This window comes from Stenella coeruleoalba (genome assembly GCF_951394435.1).
Source record: "Stenella coeruleoalba genome assembly, chromosome: 7".
NCBI lineage: Eukaryota > Metazoa > Chordata > Mammalia > Artiodactyla > Delphinidae > Stenella > Stenella coeruleoalba.
In genome coordinates this window covers 100,203,937-100,226,206 of record NC_137153.1, presented here as the reverse complement: position 1 = coordinate 100,226,206, position 22,270 = coordinate 100,203,937, and the positions used below count along the sequence as shown (strand labels likewise).

The window sequence follows — 22,270 nt, the reverse complement described above, 5'->3', positions numbered from 1 at the left end:
CTCCATATCACTGTCAGCACTGCCCTTTAACCACTTCTGTAGTGGCATCCTCATAACAGGACAGGTTCAAGTGGTTCTTTTTTTTCCCTCTACCTGGGGCATCATCACCCCCTTCTCGGCTCAGGTGGAGTTGTACAGGTTTTGGTTATAGAGTCATAATTTTCCCTAATCCCCTGATGTAGCTTGTCAGGCTTCACAAATATGATGACTTATTTTCATTCACCGCTTCAAATGAAATATGGGTTTCACTGTCATTGGTTTACCTACTTGATGGATGTATCCTAGCAACACGTTAAAAGTTTCTTTTGCGACTAATGGTAGTGAGTAATCGCTACTTGTCAGGTCCCACACTAAGCACTCCCCCTATATGAATTCATTAAACCCTTGCAACAGAAAAGTGTCCTCAGGTTGTTATTATTTCCCGAGTACAGATGAGGAAACTGAGGCACAGAGAACGTAAGTAACTTGACCAGAGTGGCACTGCTGATAGGTCAAGGTGTACTGGATTTCAGATCCAGGCAGTCTGGGCCAAAGTCTAAACTTTTAACCACTGTGTAATACTGCCTCTGTTAGAGGATCCAGTAAGGGCAAGACCCACTGATACATACTCAGCAATGAAGTTCATTGCAGAGACTTGAGGCAGAGAGGGCAGCTGTGAGGAGGACTTGAGTATGTGGATGCCCACGCAGAAGACCAAGCAGAACAGGCACAGGGCTAAGAGGAGCGAACATTTGCGGAATGTCATTTGAGTGGACACTCTCTGAAGCATCTGATAATCCCAAGTGATGATCTTTAGCCCCCATCCCCTTCACCCCCACTCAGTACAGGGAATTGCCTCTCAGATGCCATTTTTTAAAAATTTATTTTATTGAAGTGTAGTTGATTTACAATGTTGTATTAATTTCTGCTGTACAGCGAAGTGATTCAGTTATAGATATATATACCTTCTTTTCATATTCTTTTCCGTTATGGTTTATTACAGGACATGGAATACAGTTCCCTGTGCTATACAGTAGGACCTTGTTGTTTATACCATTTTTATACAGTTTAATTACACTGGCCAGCGTCTCCCACCTCGTGTATCTTAACAGATGTCTCCACCAATCCTTGCAGAGACCAAGCCACTGAAGCAGTGGGAGATTGTATCTCTTGTTTGCAACACATCTGCCTCTGTCCTCTTTATTTATCTACTTTTCTGAGCTTTTCAGTTCCTCTAATCCAAGGTCAGCACTCAGCCTCACATCTTTTGTTGAAATGAAAATGTGACTCAAGCAAAGTTACTATTTTTTAGTCCCAGGTACTTCTTGTCCATGTCTCAAAATGTCATACAGTGTAAACTTAAGTTTATAAATGTACATGCCAAACCTCAGTATAAAACTTGGTCTTCCAACTAAATTCAGTTTATCCTGATCTGGGATACTCAGTGTTCCCCTGCATCATAACATTCCCATTTTTTTATATGCCATTCCATTTCACAAAAGAAAAATATCTCCATTATGAATATTTTAGTGTTTTCTTCAGATAAGAAAATCTCACTTTAGCAATCGGCTCCGTGATCCCCAATGCTTAGAAACATCTTTCTTCAAGTACCTTAGGTAATGAACTAGATTCATTTATATATCCAGTGCATATTTAAGGAACACTGTCACTGTTCTAGGTGTAAGCATGTATTTAAATGATAAGAATTGTTTAATTCACTAGAGACTGTATTATAGTAATTTTAAAAGTCAGCATGTTTGAATGATGATGGATGTAAATATTACTACAGTCATTGATTGATAATTTAAGTATATACATATAATAAGTCTTCTAATCTATGCAAACTCAACCCTAAATTGTTTGGGGTCTAATTTCAGTTTTTTTAAAAAACATGATACACAGAATCTGTTGCCCTATAATGGAATTAATATAGTCATTCATAGAAACTAAAATACAAAACAAAACAAAGGAAACAAAAGGAAAACAAAATGAACTTCCAAATGTCATTCATTTGGAATGCTAATAAATGTCACAATTAAATGTGGTTTTTGATAAATTTAGGCTAATTATAACATACGCAATAAGTTCATGAACTGAGAACCTCCACTCAACCTCCACCCTCTTTGAATCTCCCATGTATCAGTACACTTGATTTGAGATACATCTGGCTTTTTGAAAAATTGTGTTGTTCCTGAATCCCAAATATTTACAATATAATGGTTAGATTCTCTGTGTCTTGTATATTCTAAACTCCAGCTAAACTTTTCCTTCATAGTTACTATTGAAATACCTGGTAAGAAGACATAGTTTCTTTCCTGACAGCTTTGAATCATCAATAATGTGTTTCTCTACCAAATGTCAAACAGATAGCTAGTGGGAAGCAGCCGCATAGCACAGGGAGATCAGCTCGGTGCTTTGTGACCGCCTAGTGGGGTGGGATAGGGAGGGTGGAAGGGAGGGAGACGCAAGAGGGAAGAGATATGGGAACATATGTATATGTATAACTGATTCACTTTGTTATAAAGCGGTAACTAACACACCATTGTAAAGCAATTATACTCCAATAAAGATGTTAAAAAATAATAATAATAAATACAAAGGAAAAAAAATAATGTGTTTCTACTTTCTCAGTTATATTTTTACACTTGAATTCTTCTAGTCTATACACCATGTTTCCTAACATTTGGTGCTTTTTTGGAAGAACAGTTTGACCTGATAAGTGTCCAAACCAGTTTTTCTGCTGGATAAGTCTAGGCATAGCATTAAATTCTTCCTTTCTATTGTAGCTCATTTCTTCTGTGGTCCATGTCAATCAACAACCATTTTCCCCAAGAACCATACCCATCGTCCTCCTCAATCCTTTGCCCACCTATAGAGGTTGTCCCATTCTGGATGGACTGAGGGTGGTGATCCAGTAGTTGAGATGGATCATTTATATTCTGTCTCCTGGAAATTTGGACTCAGGCACAAAGAGCTCTGAGAGAGTAGAATTTTTTTCCCAGTGTGTAGAGAATAGAGGTAGGACTATACACAGGTAACCAGAGGAATCCCATCAGCGTGAGGAGGGATTTGCATGCGTTTCTCTAAAAATAATTTTTGCTTCTTTTCCTTGTTATGTAAATAAGAGACCAATTAATAGTTTTAGGTGAAACAGAAAAATATAACTATTTTAGTTTTTGTTTTGTACTCTTTTTTCTATGTGTGAGTACATATATAATTATGTATAAATATGTAGTAAAAGTATGTTTTTAAGTTTTATTTTTAAAGCTTCATATTGAGAATTGCCCCATACAATAACATTCTGAAATTACCCTTCAAGTTTATCCAATTGAACTTTTAAATATTACCAGTCAGTTGTCGCTACAGAACTTTGCAATTAAAACATTTACCCTCGTGCACACCTCTTTCTCAACATCTCTCAATATTTCCTTTTTATTTAATTCTGTTTCATCTGAAATTTTTGGATTATTCATTTCCATTCCTTGCCTCATCATATTAGCTAGACTTTCCACATAGAAGTGATGGGACAGTCTAGCTTTGTTATTAAATTTAATGAGACTGTTTCAAGCATGTTTTTGCCCATTGGTTTGCAGTAGCTCTTTCTGTCATATTAAGTAAGTGCCCCTGTATTCTTTGCCTAAGTCATTTGTAAAACCATAAACTGATACCCAAGTATCATTTGAGGTTACTTTCTCCTTTGACCACTTGATGTGAAGCACATGAACAGACTCCCTAATACCTTTGACTTTATGGGCTGCTACTCGGTCATACTGTATAGACGTTTAACATGTTAGCTGAAATCATTTTATAAATTGATTGATAACAATATTAATCATAAATTTGAATTTTTATTTTGTTGTCAATTAGCAGTTTGAGTGACATGTCATTTAGCCCTCTTTCATTGTCATTTGGATTCCCATGACTTCACTTTTTGCTCTCCAGATTTTCTTTATTCCTGGCATGTTTCTAGAATGGATGGTGGAATTTGGCATTATTGGAAGACTGTTTGGTCTTTTGCATGTTTATTCTGTTGTTTTTTTTACAGTCTGGATTAAGTCTGCTACTCATCAACTCCCGTGCACACCATTTCCCAATTTGATGTACTGTTCCAGTGGGTCCACTTCAGAATGTTTTGTGTCTGTGTTTAATAACTAAAGCATGTACGTGGGTGGAGAAATTCTGTGACCATAAATCTGAGATTAAGTTCTTTTCTGACCCTCTGGTTCTTTTCTGATTTGGCTAGACTGTAAAAAATAGCCCAAATATTACTCAAGCCAACATTGTTTTTTCATTCTAGAATTTCAGTCTAGAAAGCCTGAGTAAATGCTTAAATAAGACATATTAAATGTAATTGATTTGATATCACAATATAAATAGGAAAGCTCAGTTACTGCAGAATACTCTTTCCAGCTGTACTTTTGTCATTGTTTTACTTTTTGCTTGTTTGTTTTTAGTGAATGTTTCTGTTGTATCATCAAGTAGTACGATTAAAAATCCCTAGCACAATGCTTGGTATATAACAGAAGCTCGATATAGGTTTGGTGAAATAAGTTTAAATATAGCTTTTATAAGATTTTTTTCATTTCACGATTGCATAACGAGACTACTGCCACAAAAGTTTTGGCCTAGAATTTATTAGTTTATTCTGCATGTTGGACACATATCTAATGAAAATTAAGGCATTTACTTGTTTATTCTTTCATCCACTTATTTCATAGTTATTTTTTGATCTTCAATGGAATAAAAATATGAGTCAACCTTGCCATTGAGTATCTTGCTAGCCTGGGATATGGCCAGATATGTAAGTGTCAACTCTGTTGGGGTTGGTGTGTAGTGGGGGGCATTGAGGTGGATTTCATACTTGGGAAAGTTTCAATGAGGAGATGAACTTTGATCTGGATTTTGAAGAACTGGTAAAAGTGGAGGTAGACATAGTGGGAGATAAGAAAGAGTTGTTAATTTCCAGGTGGAGCAAACAGAAGGAAAACATGGTGTGTTTCAAAACCTCTGAATAGAATGGTGTAGGGAGCATATGGTGTAAGAAGTAGGTTGGGGAAGTAGGAGATAGGGATGGGATAAGGGATGTGACTGGAAGCGATACTTAGGACTAGGTGATAAAAGGGCTTGTAAAGAAATTTATGCTTTATTTTGTAGATGGAGGGAAGATCGTGGAAATTTTAAACACGATTAGATCAGTATTTCAGAAAGGTAAGTTGGATGGCAGGTCAGACAATGGATTTGAAAGAAGAGCAACTTCAGCTAGAGATGCTTAAAACAGCTGGTGTTTTTCAATAATCCAGACAGAACCAATATCCTGTACCTAAACCGAGGCTGGGGCAATACAATCGTGAGACTCCTAGATAGTTCAGAGGTGAAATGTATAGGTCTGGATCGGTTACTGAAGGTGATAGATTAGAAAGGAGGCATCATAAATTACTCCGAGATTGCAGATTTATAAAGTGGGATAGATTATGGTGCCGTCGTTGACCTATTTTAAGAACAGAAGGAAGGAAACCTTATTTGTGCATCGTGAGGATAAATGGCGTTTGAGGGGCATGTGGCACATTCAGGCAGAGGTGTCCACTGGACTGCTGGAACTTCATACTGGGAGTTTGAGTTTATATGGCATACATTTGGCAGTCATTAGTCTATAGGTGAGACTCAAAGTTCTGAGTTCACGTGACGTTTCGTAGGGCAAGAATAGAGGAAGGAGAAAGAGAAAATTCGGAAATGATATAAAAGGACAAAATAGAGGTAAATAAAACCCTGTAAATGTACTACCAAGAGATAGTCAACATTTTGAGGTACATGCTGTTAGTCATACTCATACATACATGCACATACATGTAGTAGTGAATACATTTACACACACATGCACACTAATGTAAAAAAAACATTGTTTTTGGTTACCTACTTTTTACATTTAATATTATTCAGTATTATTATTCTAAGGATATTTCATGATTGCCCTGTTATTTATTTAACCAGTAACCTATTGTTGCAATTTTATATTGTTTCCATTTTCTATTTTGCAAATTATTCTAGGATATTCATCCTTTTGATCACTTTTTATGTGTATCCATGGTTATTTCCTTAAGATATTCTTAGATGTAGAATTGTAGTTCAAATCACATGAAATTTTGGGGGCTATGATCACTTTGTCTCACTGTACTCCCAAATATTAACAGTCTAGGTGGCGTTTCCAGTAGAAGTAACTGTTTCCCCACATATTTTACAACTTTTACCTTAAAAAAAAAAAAAAACTTTGACCATTTGAGAAGTGAAAACATAGTATTTCTATTATTGAACTTTCATTATTTTGGTTGTTAGTGAAGTTAAATGTTTTTCATATTTTCTGACAAATAGAATTCCTTTTTTTTTCTTTGTTTTTTTCAAACATCTATGTTTCTGTTATTTTTCTCATTCTTTTCCTTTAGAGATACATAAAAGTTCTTTATATTTTAAGGACCTTAATACTCTATTTGACAAGCATGATGAATATATTTTCCAGTTTATCCCTTGCTTTCTAATTTTGATTTTTTGAGACAGAGCAGAAACTTTAAGGAATGCAGTACTAATTATGGTTTTGTCTTACTGCCTTGGCTAGAAGTTGCAAAAGGATTTTAAGTAAGAGTGAAAATACTTAGAATTGCTGATTTGCTCCTTATCTAATTGGGAAATATGCTGAGTCTTCACAGTTAAGCATAATTTTACAGTGTTGCTTTGAGATAGATACTCTGTCATATTACTGAGTATCTTTTTATTTCTAATTTTCATTCATAAAAATCTTAATTTTATTGAATGCCTTTTTAGTATCTTGTATTATTATTTTCTTTTAATTGGCACGATTATGTTGTGTTATAGCAAAAGACAATTTTAATCTACTTTTGCATTTGAGAAATAAACCTTATTGAATAAAGGAGAAAGATCTTTTGAATCTTATTTTTTTATTTAGATTCACTTTATTTTTATTTTTTATTGAAATATGGTTGATTTACAATGTTTCAGGTGTACAGCAAAGTGATTCAGTTATATATATATTCTTTTTCAGATTCTTTTCCATTATAGTTTATTACACGATATTGAATATAGTTCCCTGTGCTATACAGTAGGACCTTGTTGTTCACCGATTTTGTATATAGTCGTTTGTATCTGCTAGTCCCAAACTCGTAATTTATTCTTCTCCCCTTTCCACTTTGGTAACCATAAGTTTGTTTTCTATGTCTGTGAGTCTATTTCTGTTTTGTAAATAAGTTTATTTGTATCATTTTTTTAGATTTCATATATAAGTGATATCGTATGATATTTGTCTTTCTCTGTTTTGAATATCATTTGAATTCAGTTTGGGAGTGTTTATTTGGAATTGTGCATTTATGTTTTACCACCAAGGTGTATTTCTGTCTTTCGTTGCCTTTTTGGTTTCCCGGCATTTTTTTTTCTTTTCCAGTCCCTCGCCTCCTGCACATCTCTGTTTTCTTCTTAGCCTGCTCTCTTTCTGTGGCTTTCAGTTCCTGTTTTCATAGACGCTATGGCTTTCTAAATCCTAGTGATGCAAGTACCATTCTATTGCATTGCTTTCTTCTTATTTCAGTATTAAATTACGTATTCTTCCAAATCTTCAAGTTGATTTTGCAGTTCTTGAGTTGACAGAATATTTTTATGGGCCTGCTTAGACTTTCTGTGTTTTTCCCTCCAGGGACAAGGCTATATCTAGTTTGACCTGCATGGTCCAGTATGGTAGACACTAGCTAGATGTGGCTATTTAAATTTAAATTAATTAAAATTATACACAGTTATGAATTCACTTCCTTAGTTGCAGTAGTTTCCTTTCAGGTGGTCAGTAGCCACATGTGCCTAGAGGCTACTCTATTGAACAGAGCAAATAACATGTCAATTATCACAGAAAGTTCTGTTGGACAGTGCTTATTTAGACCCTCTGTTTCCAGATGCAGCGTGTGGCTTATTTTTAACCCTCTTCACTGATCACTTGGGTAGGTTTTCGATTTGTTTTATCAATAATAATAATAGCAGATGTTATAGCCGTGTATTCCAACACTGATTTTACGCACTTGTTGATTGTGTGCTGCAAACACTTGCACCGGATATACCATTTCATTCATGGTTGAGGAAGAAGGAGGACACAAAACTCCTATCTGGCTTCTTTGAAATTTTTTTGCTAAATAAAGATACAATGTAAGGTACAGATAAAGTTTAGGAATTCACTGTGAAAAACAGAACTAAATCCTAGAAAGCATTTATTATGTGCACTTACCATAGGTAAATAAAACACTGAAATGGTGATGAGAAATGAAGTAAACAAAGGACTGAAAGGAAAACAAAACTGGCTGAGAAGCTAAAGGGAATAAAGAGAAAACTGTGTGAGACAAAGAAGTATTGTAAAAAGAAAAATAAATGCAATGCCAGGATTAATTCTTTTTTTTCTTAAGGTGACAATTTTTAGGCGATTTTTAAGGTACTTTTTTAAAATAGGAAGTATAGTCGATTTACAATGTTGTGTTAGTTTCTGGTATACAACAAAGTGATTCTGGTATATATATATCTATTCTTTTTCAGATTCTCTTCCATTATAGGTCATTACAAGTTGTTGAATATAGTTCCCTGTGCTATACAGTAGGTCCTTGTTGTTTGTCTGTTTTATATATAGTAGTGTGTATATTTTAATCCCAAACTCCTAATTTATCCCTTCCCCCCTCCCCTTTGGTAACCATAAGTTTGTTTTCTATGTCTGTGAGTCTGTTTCTGTTTTGTAAATAAATATATTTGTATCATGTTTTTAGATTCCACATATAACTGATATCATATGGTATTTGTCTTTCTCTGTCTCCTTACTTCACTTAGTATCATAATCTCTAGGTCCAGGATTAATTCTTTTTTTTTTTTTTTTTGCGGTATGTGGGCCTCTCACTGTTGTGGCCTCTCCCGTTGCAGAGCACAGGCTCAGCGGCCATGGCTCACGGGCCCAGCTGCTCTGCGGCATATGACATCCTCCTGGACCGGGGCATGAACCTGCATCCCCTGCAACGGCAGGCGGACTCTCAACCACTGCGCCACCAGGGAAGCCCCCAGGATTAATTCTTAATTGGAAGTAGAAGGGAAGGGAAACACTGTGTAAAACCAGTGATATGGAAGAAAAGCTTGAGACATTTCCACCCAATTCGGAAGGAAGTAGAATGAGATAAAAATGAAAAAAGAATAGAATATGTCCAGAAAATGATGAACCAACAGATGAATATGAATATATAAGAATATGAATATATCCTTTTCCCAGATATACTATTCACAGATATAAACATTCCTTGAACTGAAGAATATTTGAGTATTCAAATTAAAAGTATTAACTAAATAGCAGATGAAGCTTGATGAAATTTTGGAATTTGAAGAATGAGGAAAATATTACAAGTAGCTTATGGTGTCTTTTTTTAAATTGAAGTATAGTTGATTTACAATGTTGTGTTAATTTCTGCTGTGCAGCAAAGTTATTCAGTTATACATATATATATATACATATTCTTTTAAAAATTCTTTTCCGTTATGGTTTATCACAGGATATTGAATATACTTCCCTGTGCTATTCAGTAGGACCTTTTGTTTATCCATTCTGTATATAAAGGCTTGCATCTGCTAACCCCAAACTTCCAATCCATCCGTCCCCCACCCCTCATTCCCCTTGGCGACCACAAGTCTGTTCTCTATGTCTGTGAGTCTGTTTCTGTTTCATAGATAAGTTCACTTGTGTTGTATTTTAGATTCCACATATACGTGATATCCTGTGGTATTTGTCTTTCTCTTTCTGACTTACTTTGCTTAGTATGATAATCTCTAGGTCCATCCATGTTGCTACAAATGGCATTATTTAATTCTTTTTTATGGCTGAGTAGTATTCCATTGTATGTGTGTGTGTGTATATATATACACACCACATCTTCTTTGTCCATTCATCTATCGATGGACATTTAGATTGTTTCCATGTCTTGGCTGTTGTAGATAGTGCGGCTATGAAGACACAGACGCATGTATCTTTTTGAATTATAGTTTTGTCTGGAAATATGCCCAGGAGTGGGATTGCTTAATCATATGGCAACTCTATTTTTAGTTTTTTGAGGAATATCCATACTGTTTTCCATAGTGGCTGTACCAACTTACATTCCCTGTGGTGTATTCTTTGTACTTAATGTTCCCTAACATGGAAAAAAACATATGTGGAAAACAAGTTGAAACACTGGCATAATTCACTAGTTTTCTGCCTCCTGGAGGAAAGTGGCTCTGATAGAGCCACAATAGGTATCAGTTCACAAAATCATATTTTTTTAAAGATGACTTATGAGTTTCTCTAGTTACTATCCTCAGTCAAAGTTGACCACAGTGGGTAATTGCAGCTAAGGTTGTGCTGAGGTTGGTATTATATCTACATGTAGTTTAATTAATGGAGCCCAAGGGCAAATATTGTCCCCATGTCAGCTTTCTTGTAACCTCTGTTTTTCTTTCAAGATCGTTTTTCAAAACAGTTCCCTTGTGGCCTGACTTGGAGGGTGTGGGGAGGGGGATTGCAGTCTTGTGTAATGGTGATGGATCTCGGGTGTTAGAACAATGTTACACAACCCTGCATTTTTATCATTCTAATGACTCTTACTGGACAAGGGGAGCTTACTTCTCTGCCAGATATTTATACAAGCTAATCAGAGGCTTGATACAATACAGATGGTGATAACCTCTTGCTATACAAAGTTCACGTCAAGTTTTTTGTTGGCCACAAAGGGTTTGCCTCATTCAGTATTCTGGACCAAAAAATTCTATTTCTTAAATACCTTTCAAAGGATTGCAGATGATGTAAACTATTTCAGGAACTGTAAGAGGAGAATCAAGAGTTGGTCCTCTACCACATTCCACCAACATTACCACAGCTCTATTTACTTCTTAGATCTGTGGGATGAAAAAATTGTTTTTATTGAATTATGTTCTTATTCAAGTATGATGAAGCACAGAGATTGGGGGAGGGGGGTAGGTTATTTTCAGTAAATCATCCATTCCCCGCTCTATCCTTAAAGTGCATTCCAAACCCAGATCTTGTGTAATTCTTTGCTTGGACTACTAGTCCTGCTATTCTTCTTACTATTTTAAGCTTAATATATTGTCTTGCCAACAGATATAATGGTTCCTGTAAATACTCAGTAGTTCTCTGCAAGAAGAGAAGAAAAATAGAATCATAGCTTAAAGTGTTTTGTACCTAATGAGTAGTACAACCAGAAATCTCTGCAAATCCTAACCTGGATGTCAAGGAATGTTATTGACAGGAGTGAAGATTAATATTCCAAGATGGTATTTGTTTATGTCTAAAGGACAATAAAGGCACAAAAAGAAAACTTTATCTCTTTTTGTGCAAAACTCTACAACATACAGCACACACACACATTCTGTATATTCCCACTGCTCACTTAAGACCAATGTACTCAAGCAACTCTCTCCAGTGTATCCTAGAGTTTATCCACTCTAGATTTCTAGATGTAGAATTGTTGGATCAAATGGTTGGATAGAAAAAAAATTAATGAATTTGATAAGCTGACTCTCAAGCTCAATTGGAAAGGAGAATGTTCAAGGTTAACTACAAACATTTTAAAAGAGAAAATAAAAGGATGTTAGAGTTTCCCTACCAGATATGAAAAAAAAAATACTATGACAGTATAGTAACCAAACTATGTGGCATTGGCCATGAATCAGCAAGTAAGTCAATAAAACAGAATGAAGAGACTTTAACCAGGGAAGAAAATTGCTTATGAAGTTGGATAAAAGTAAAGGGAGTATCTATTTCACATCAAAGAAAAATGTATGGATTTAATAATTTTTAAAAAACAGAAGTGTTAGAGAAAAGACTATGAGAATATTTTAATAGACTTGGGGAGGGGAAGCTTTCTAAAGCAGTATATGAGGAGAGAGAGATAAGGGTGACTCCAAGGTTTTTGGCCTGAGCACTGGCTGCATTATGGGCTGCTGTTTATTGACTAATATTTATTGAGTGTGTACTATTTCCCAAGTGCTGTGCTAAACTTTGAGAATTAAGAATTGAAGAACTAGACAAAAATATCTGCCTTCAAGGAAGTTACATGTGGGGAGGAGACTAGGTTTTTGTCTGAAGTTGCCCTTACCTTTGTCACCTCGGAATATCTTTGAGCTGTGCTGCAAAGAGGTTGAATCAAGTGACCTCCTTCTCTCTCCCCCTGCCCTTCATCTCTAGCCTTTGCCTCTCCCTCTAAATAAGGTGGGGTTGTCGGAGTTCCAAAAGACTTTATTCTACCTGTTTTCCAAGATATCACAAGGTTCCATCAGTAAGAGAAGCTGTGTTTGTAAAAAAGAACATATTTCGCTCTCTGCCGATTAAGATTTTTAAAAAATTCTTTATGTTTCTAATATATTTTTCGAGTTGTCATTTCTATTTTGAGACTCCAATCCACCTGATGAGAGAAAACTCCACCCAGGTACTTCCAAGCAAATTCAAAATCAGAAATTTCTCAAGTGCTTCACTTTTGAAAACGGAGCCACATTCAGGAATGTTTTCCTCTTCCATTTCTCCCTCTAGTTGAGTCTAAACTTTGGAGCTTCTGCAAAGCTGCAGCAAAGGAGTGGATGTCCACCTCTCAGCTCTGACACTCCCTGCATGTCCATCGTCTGGAATTGTCTCAGTTCTCTCATCAGTGGTCATGATGATCATCCTTGGTCATCTGCATATGGGTTTGTCAGCTTTGCCACCCTTGATGCAGTAATCTGGGGATTCCAGGATTTCTTCATGTTGCTATTGCCTGAGAGAGACATAGCTCTCATGGTCCATGCTGTCAGCCACTCCCACATCCTTAATATTGCAAAACTCCCTAGGAGTCTTGATATTGCACCAACTCTCTCTCCTAAGCCTCTCCAGGAATACACAAGACTCATCAGGTCTTCTCCTCTTCAATATCCCACATAGTTATATTCTATTGCCCCATGTCACTGTGACCAGCAGCACTTCTGTGGGACTTACCATTATCCCAAATATCCACATGGAAAGAGGACTCATGGATCCCTATACCCATCCCTATAAGGGAATGTCAGTCATCGCTCCTACGGTGACTGAGTTGGGGTGTGTGGAGGGATTGGTATAGAGCACAGCGCCTCACAGCAACATCTAAATCTCCTCCCCTAACTCCTCTTTCTCTCCCTCTCCTCAGAGGTTCTTTTTTTAAATTATTTTTTATACAATTTTTAAATCTACAGTTATTACAAAATGTTGGCTATATTCCCCATGTTGTACAATACATCCTTGTAGCCTATTCTTATACCCAGTAGTTTGTACTTCCCACTCCCTCACCCGTATATTGTCCCTCCCCTCTCTCTCCCCACTGGTAACCACTGGTTTGTTCTCTATATTTATGAGTCTGCTTGTTTTTTGTTATATTCACTAATTTGTTGTACATTTTAGATTCCGCATAATAAGTGATACCGTACAGTATTTGTCTTTCTCTGTCTGACTTATTTCACTTAGCATAATGCCCTCCAAATCCACCCATGTTACTGCAAATGGCAAAATTTCGTTCTTTTTTATGGACGAGTAGTATTCCATTGTGTATATATACCACATCCTCTTTATCCATTCATCTTTTGATGGACACTTAGGTTGCTTCCATATCTTGGCATTTGTAAATAATGCTGCTGTGAACGTTGGGGTTCAGGTATCTTTTCAAATTAGTGTTCTTGTTTTCTTCAGATATATACCCAGGAGTGGGATTGCTGGGTCATATGGTAATGCTATTTTTAGATTTTTGAGCAACCTCCATACTGTTCTCCACAGTGGCCGCACCAATTTATATTCCCACCAACAGTGTACAAAGGGTTCCCTTTTCTCCACATCGTCACCAGCATTAGTTACTTCTGTTCTTTTCGACGATAGCCATTCAGAGGTTCTTTTCTTGTCTGGAGTGAGGAAATACCTTACACGTACCAAGTATTCACCCCAGATCTTCTTGTCATTCATCAAGAGGGCGGCTTTTTAAGCCTTAAGAGCCATTAGTATCTCACGTTATTCTGCCACATACACCTGCCCTCTTCCTGTCTTCAGTACGGTCCTTCCACACTGTTTGTTTTCCTTTATTTCACTTGGTTTTCGAGAAGAAGTGGAATGAAGTGTTTGAATACCTTTTCTCAAATTGCTGGCTTTCCAGATGTTTTCCAGAGTAAATTTTAGTTTAATTTAATTGTCTTTAAATTCGGATTTAACAGCTTTATCTTTAGCTCACAAACTCTGAAACTAATTGGCAGGAATTATTGAATTAGAATAAATACCTATTAATTATATACTAATGAAATATGCTTTCTACAGACATGAATCTTATGAGAGAATCTGGGTCTTATAGCTGAGCCTGTCCCCTAACATGAATTGAGGCAAAGTTATTTTTAAAATCATAATATCTCCTTTTAACTTTAACAGAATGTAGGTTATAATGTTGCTCTTCTTTTGAATGTAGTATTTCTTGGATCATTGCTTAAGAAACATTGGATTCCTTCTAAGAACTTGCCAGAAAATATACCCTGGTGCCTCTTTACCTTTCCTAACCATTTCTAATGAAAAGCAACAACGGCAAATTTATTTATAAGCCAGACTCACCATTGGATCTCTTGTGCCTTTACAGTATGACGTTACAAAGCATCAGTGGCAATGAATATACACTTTTTTAAAAAAAAGGTTTCACCTTTTTCCTTTTATCTATAGAGAAGGAACAGCATATAACATTGTAAAGGATAACTCACTTGTCCTAAAACAGTAAAGCCCAGTTGTCACATTGAATGAATCAGTATTTTCTCATGAAGTTAGGACACCACCAAAAAAACAGCTGATTTGGTGCTAATACTGGGTGGTCCAAAAAAGATGAAGTGTTGAATCAATTCTCCAGTTTTGGAGGAGCAGTGGAAAAACAAATAGAGGAGGCAAGTGAGTCATTATTAACTCTGGAAAAGACACGTTCTGTTAAATTTTCTTCTCGTCCAGCTTTTAGTGTATGATCATGAAGTGGTTCAGCTAGGTAGGTAAGTGGGTAGCTAGCTAAATATGATAGGAAGTAGGTACATAAGACTCAGATTTGGTCCATATTTTGAGCCTGAAAATCAATAGAAATAGTTTAACAATAATTGATAATATTAATACAAATTCATTCCATAAACTTTTTTGTGTGTGTGGCTGTGCTGGGTCTTCGTTGCGGCGCGTGGGCTCTTCACTGCGGTGCGCAGGCTTCTCTAGTTGTGGTGTGCGGGCTTAGTTGCCTCGCAGCATGTGGGATCTTCGTTCCCTGACCAGGGATTGAACCTGCATCCCCTGCATTGGAAGGTGGATTCTTTACACTAGACCGCCAGGGAAGTCCCCATAAACATTTGTTCCTCTCAATTAGCAAGCTCTGTGGCAATGATGATGATGGTGATGATGATGATACATTTTAAATGCTTTTGAGGTTTATTGTGGTTCTTTGAGAAGACCATTGTAGGCTCTCATCTGTGCCTGTTTGTGTTTTCCCTTCACTGATCAGTGTTCCATTCCTCGCTCTTGTGAAATGTTAATGATCTTCACCAGCACTCCCTTACCTAATAAGGGAGGCTCAGAGTAGGCCAACACAATACGTACTCATACTAACTTGCCCTATTTCATTACAGCAAATTCTTCGTCATTCTAGAGAAAACTCAACAAAAGTTATATTTCTCATTACGGATGGATATTCCAACGGGGGAGATCCAAGACCCATTGCAGCATCACTGCGAGATTTTGGAGTGGAAATCTTCACTTTTGGCATATGGCAAGGAAACATTCGAGAACTGAATGACATGGCTTCCACCCCAAAGGAGGAGCACTGCTACCTGCTCCACAGTTTTGAAGAATTTGAGGCTTTAGCCCGCCGAGCGTTGCATGAAGGTAATGGAAACCTACTGGCATCACGCAGTGTGTTTAAACAGGGTTTGCTTCTTGCTTATTTCTTGAAACCCACTGTGGGGATAATACCAAGCCCTATGAGGTCTTCGCTGAGCGTGATGCCCATGTGTTCTTTGTGTATTATGAGCTGCGCTGAACTTCATGAGTAGAGATGACATTCTGGCCTTGCAACAGGAGTATTTGTTTTGTTTTGTTTTTTAATAACTGTGATACATTTTCACTAAAATGTCCATATGCTCCCACCTGGAACCATTAGAATCAGTGGAATGAACGAGGTGTGTTTTGAGGCCACACACGGAGTCGGAAGCCTTGACTTACATCTCATCTTCAGTTATCTGGAAGGATGAAGTAAACATTCAGAGACATGCTTAGTGAATCTAACCAGAGTGTTTCCAGAAATATACATGAAGATTATAGGGACAATAAATACTCAACACATACTTCTTGACCCGACAGTTTGAATATAGATATGCTTATGGATAAACTGAAGAGCAGTGACAGCGACAGGGAGTAGCATCAGTAAATCCATTCATTAGAGTTCTTTGTACACCATTTATAAGGATGTTTAGTTGGGTGACTTAAGTCAGATGAACTTCCAAGTGTAGTATGGGCATGTATCTTGCAGTGATCCAGGAGAGAAAGTGCAGATTGGGAGGAGGAGATGGGGATCTAGCCTCAGACCAACGCCATGGAGCAAATTAGGCTTGATCTTTGCAGGTGTCCACATGAAAGATTCAGTTTGATGGGCAAATCATGGCAACATGAGGTTTCCTCACAATTAGTGATGTTCAACATAAGTGGGTCAGCCTTACCGTAGTTCCAACAGAAGAATTTAGAGCAGCATCTCAGGCTACCTATGGATACAGGAAAAATTCCCAATTGGTCACCTACTAACTGGGTGGCTTTGGGGAAATTATTTAACTTTTGCACTCCCTAGATTTCTTGTTAATAGAGTAGGGTACAAGAATAGTACCTACTTCATAGGCTTATTCCAAGGATTAAATGGATTAATACATATAAAGTGATTAGAAAAGTCACTGAGGGCTTATTATACTAAGCTCTCAATAACTGTCCATTGGCTATTACCTTAGACAATTTATCTAACATCTATGAGCTTCAGTTTCCTCTACTTTTAAAATAGAGATATTATAACATGTACCGAATAGCTTTGTCAGGAGAATTAAATAAAATATTTAAATTTCACCAGCACAGTGTTCGGCATATGACAGAAGTTCAGTAACTGGGGCTTTTTTTGTTTCTCCTTTTCTCTGGGAAAAGTGATATATATGCTGAGTAGGAAGACAGAGTGGCTGTTGCACTAGATGGGATTATGAAATTGTGGGTGTTATTGGCTGTGTCATAGAGGACTCATTTCCAGTCCTACCAACCTTCTGTTTTGTAGGATGGGGGCCTTCTGCCCAATGCAAGTTGAGTCAGAAACTGGATGGGACAGAGTCTTCAAGGAAAGGATTTTGGTTACCCTATCACAACAGAGTTTTGAAAGGCATCACTTTTATTACAAAATACTAAAATCTAAAATGTGTAATACTCTAATCAAGTTTCCAGGTTCCGTAAGAAAAAATTCTGTTTTTACTGAAAAGAAACGATGGGGGCAAAGGAAGTGAACCTCATTTCTCCTGCCTCCGTGTTCTCTGAAGCAGCTTTCTTTTTTATATATATAGTTTTTTATTTTTATACAATTTTTAAAGTTACTTCCAATTTACAGTTATTACAAAATATTGCCTATGTTCCCTGTGTTGTACAATACATCCTTGAGCCCATCTTATACCCAAGAGTTTGTACCTTCCACTCCCCCACCGCCACACTGCCCCTCCCCTCACTGGTAACCACTAGTTTGTTCTCTCTGTCTGTGGTCTGCTGAAACTACTTTCAATTTGGATGGATCCACTATTGGTCTCAAGGCTGTCCATGTTTGTGGCCAGTCTCAATAGATGTAGGTTCCAGAATAATAGCTTTCCACATATGCAGCTTGTTCACTTATCTCTCTCCCCGACCTAAATGCCAGTGCACCAGTCTTAAAGCTACGTTTTTCTTGCTCCCTCGACTGCCAAATAAACCTGTGTCTCAGAGCTAAGTCCAAGATGCCCATGTTGCAGACCTTGTACCCACACCATAGTCTATTAGATGGGGCTTTAGGGTACTTGGTTGTACAGGTCTCTTTCTCTTAGGGCAGGGGTCTTCCCTTTACGTTGTCCCTGTCTATTGTTCAGGGTCTTAATGCATAGAGACAGATGTTCCATAACTGAGGCCATCACCAATCTCCTTTCTGGGTATTCAATGGCAGTTCATGTGTCTTGCTGAAACTCACTCATTTGAGTTTCTACTGTGGACCTATCACTGTATCTGCCTAGCACTGTGGACCTAGTGCTGGAATTTAGGCTAAGACTTTTGAACTTCCTCAGCAGGTAAATGGAACTTACTGTGTGCCTGATTGTAGGCCATCCATTCCTGATAAGTCATAGTCAACCTTACCCTGCCCCGTTAAGTCACTTTCAGAACAGGACAGCTCTGCCTGTGTTGTTGAATTCCCAGCATGGCTCACGTCAGAGCATGGCTCAAATAATCCGTATGGTCTCCTTTTACACAACAAGTGAACATTTATTTAAAATTGAGAGAGAAACCAGATCCTCGTTCTATTCTTCAACTTGTGTGGTACCATTGTTTCAGTTTTTAATCAAATAATTCTAGAAGTAATGGTATTTATTCTGAAATCAGTAATCACCATCAGCACCCTTTGACAGCAGTCAGGATTGCAGCTTTATTTATTTATCTGAACAAGGATTCTAGAAATCTGGTTACTGCTGCCTGACCGCATGCTGGTGTGGAAGCCTGGGGATTGACCTGGAGAACCGACTACATTACTTCCTGCTGCATCTGGAGACTGCTCGCTGAAACTACTTAATTTCTGCCTGACCCTGCGTGGCCTTGAGAACTTAGGATGAGGTCCAAGACTGAAATAGCTTAACCAGCTGAATCAAATTCCCAGTCTGTGGTCCTGCAAATCACACACCTTCATATTTGGATGGGAGTGGGGGAGCAGTTGGGAATTTGATGGAAATGAAAAGATATTTTCTCTGTCTTGAGCTTCAGTTGTGGTAACGAGAGAATGTAACATGCAACTGCTCATTCATTTTTTTTTTTATGACCGCCCTGTCATATGTGCTTGGTAGATCTGCCTTCTGGGAGTTTTATTCAAGAGGATATGTCCCATTGCTCGTATCTGTGTGAAGCCGGCAAAGACTGCTGTGACCAGATGGCAAGCTGCAAGTGTGGGACACACACGGGTCATTTTGAGTGCATCTGTGAGAAGGGGTATTACGGGAAGGGTCTACAGTACGAATGCACAGGTGAGTGCCCAGTCTGTGTGTAACTGTGTCGGTTGTCTTTTCCTGTGTAGGAATCTGTCCACATACTCCATGGGTAAACACTAAGTGTTTGGTACTGCTCATGAGTCTATGGATCGGTTGGGCAGCCCTTTTGGTCTCAGCTGTGTTGGCGCAAGCATTTGTCGTTGGCTGTGAGTAGGGTTGGCTGCCCCGCTGATCTTACTTGAGTTCTCTCACCTGTTTGGGGATCAGCTAGCTGGAGGCTGGTCTAAAAGGGCTTGTCTAGGACTACTAGGCTGTCCTTTATATGGCCTCTCAGACCCCATGAAGTCAGCCCAGGCTTGTTTACATGGTAGGGGCAGAGCTCCAAGAGGAAGAATGGCCTCTTGAAGCCTAGGTTCAGATCCGGAAAGGGAGAAGATTTGGGAACTTTTATTTGTAATCAGTCAATAGCCAAATCGCCAAAATCTACCTCAGCCTCTGTGAGAGATTGCAGCCCGTGGGATTCTGGTCCTCAGACCACATGTAACTTGTAGGATTGTCACCAAAAAATGTAACTGATGGTCTTTTAGCTCTTCATAAGTCTCCACGAAGGGACATTAGAAAGCCCTAAAAGGGACATCACTTCAAAATGGAATTCACTTCTTCGACACTTATAATTTTATCTCCTCTAGGTTTTCTTACCACAGGATCTTCATGTTTTTAATACTATATTAGAAAGACAAGAAGAACAACTTGGGATTCTTGGGTTCTAAATTATATTTTAGCTGTGATACAAAAATAAATTATGTTTTAGGAAATATCAGATATACAGAAGTACTGTATGGTTTTGCTGTGATAGCATTTGGTTTGCTCTGTTTTACTTAAAAGGTAACACGGTTTTTAGAACTTACAACTCTTCCACGGTTTGCTGTTTGGGAAAAATGTATTCCCATGGAAATTAATACCCACCAGGAGAATTTGGGGGCAGTAGGTTTACTTTATACTGGCCGGTGTGGTCTTTCACTGCTCGTTTCACGTGAACATTATTTCATTCTGCTGTTGGGAAGGTAGGTGGGTCTGCTCTATAACACAGAAACGTGGTTCTCCCAGGGGTGAACGTTCCAGGTCTTTGACCTGACCTGCTTTCTCTCTTTTCTTCTCCTCGTGGGACATTTCTTCTCAGGTTCTTCTTTTACTCACTTTTACTTTGTTTTTTAAATTGAAGTATAGTTGATTTATGGTGTTGAGTTCGTTTCTGCTGTACAGCAGAGTGATTCAGTTATAATATATATACATTCTTTTTTTTATGTTCTTTTCCACTGTGGTTTATCCCAGGGTATTGACTATGCTTTCTTGTGCTCTACGGTAGGACCTTGTTGGTCCATGCTGTATATAATCGCTGGCGTCTGCTAGTCCCAGCCTCTGACACTTGCTTTCATTCGTGTTGCTCCCTCATCTCCCTTCCCTCGATTTCTCCTCCCCCCACCACTGGCCCTGATCCCAGCTGGCGGACATCCTTCCCGGGTCCGAGCGTCCATGCTCGCCCAGCAGAATCATTCCTTTCTTGGCCCTGCTCCCACTCCATCAAGCAGGATTTCTCATTTAAGCAGAAAAAAGGGAGGGTGGGATCTGCCCAACTGCCTCTGAGTTGGCAAGATGCCTCCCCTTGAATCTTCCCACACTTTCACGAACAGCCCAGCTTGGCACTCTCCCCGACGCCCCCTCCTTCCCTCTCCCGTCCAAGCCCACCGAACACAGGCAGAAGCTCTCGTTTTCTTTGCTGCATGCTGTAGTCAGCATGTCTGCTTTCCGTGTGGTCCTAGACTGAGCTCGCTGCCAGCAAGCCACTGCCCTGCGGCTGCGCAACAGCTCAGCCATGCCGTACCCGGCCTCCGCCACTCCCGGGCACTGTAATCTTGCATCCCCAGGGATAAGCTGCAGGAAGAGAGGGGGGCAGTTCACAAACCCACTGCCCCCAGTTACCCAAGTCGCTGTGGCTGCTACCAGTCGTGCATTGCAGGCAGAGAGGCACAGCCATCCATCTGTAAAATGTACACAGTTGGGTGGGCCTGTCAGTGGAGCTGCAGTGGAGGGGACAACAGCACTTTGGCTGCTGGTTCCAGGCAAGAACACCAAGCACAAAAGGAATCGTTTTTCCATCCCTTCTCTTAAATTAGTAAGCCTTCCTTACGTGCAGGATTGCAGTTAGATCCAGTTCATTTATATAACTGTTTTTTGGTTTGTTTTTTTTTTTTTTTGGCTGTGCCACGCAGCTTGTGGGATCTTAGTTCCCCGAGCAGGGATCCAACCCGCACTCCCTGCAGTGGAAGCACAGAGTCTTAACCACTGGACTGCCAGAAAGTCCCTGATACAAATGTTGATATCGTCATCTTCAATATTTGTTTCTCAGGGGTTAGAGAAAGTGGTATTGGAACTCTGAGCTGTGATTTTCACACTTTCGGGAGGCAGTGTTCATCACTGGCTTCTCCTTCATGGTACCAGCTAAGAGAAAATAAATAAATTATAGCCTTCTGGTGACATGAAAGACTCATTACTAGACTCGTATCTTTTGGAATGGCAGAAAGAAATATTTGCTCTAAATCATCCAATACTGAAAACCCAGCAGCTGTGAGCCCCTTTTCAAATCTATTTAGCTGACAAATGTTCCTGAGCACTTTCTCTGTGCCAGTGGTTCAGTAGTTCAACGTGCAGGTAGGTGTTCAGTGGTGAACAGACAGACATGGTGCCTACCTTCTTAGAACTTACAATCTGACTACACAAATCAATTTGTAATCACAAACTGTGAAGTGCAGTATGAAGAAGGGACTGCCGAGAAGTTTAGACTCATATTGTACTCTCTAAACCGAGATCTGCAGGATGACTAGAAGATAGTTATTTTATTGCTTCAGGAGAGGATGTTACCTTTCATTAAGAAGAGTTGGCATTCTGGGTATTTATCCTCATTGTAGAAACAATGCCTTTCCGAAGCAAATCATTTCTC

General features: G+C 38.5%; 1 protein-coding gene across 6 annotated transcripts in view; it reads left to right on the top strand.

Moving 5' to 3' along the window:
- SVEP1 (sushi, von Willebrand factor type A, EGF and pentraxin domain containing 1) overlaps positions 1–22,270 on the top strand; it is a 254,513-nt gene that overhangs the window by 62,805 nt on the left and 169,438 nt on the right. For all 6 annotated transcript variants that reach the window (XR_013829121.1, XM_079927084.1, XM_079927087.1 and 3 more), the window contains 2 exons: positions 15,667–15,922; positions 19,132–19,308. Coding sequence is in view for 5 of the 6 variants with exons in the window: in XM_079927084.1 (XP_079783210.1) it covers positions 15,667–15,922; positions 19,132–19,308 (433 nt within the window). In the remaining variant the exon portion in view is untranslated. The remainder of the gene's footprint in view (positions 1–15,666; positions 15,923–19,131; positions 19,309–22,270) is intronic.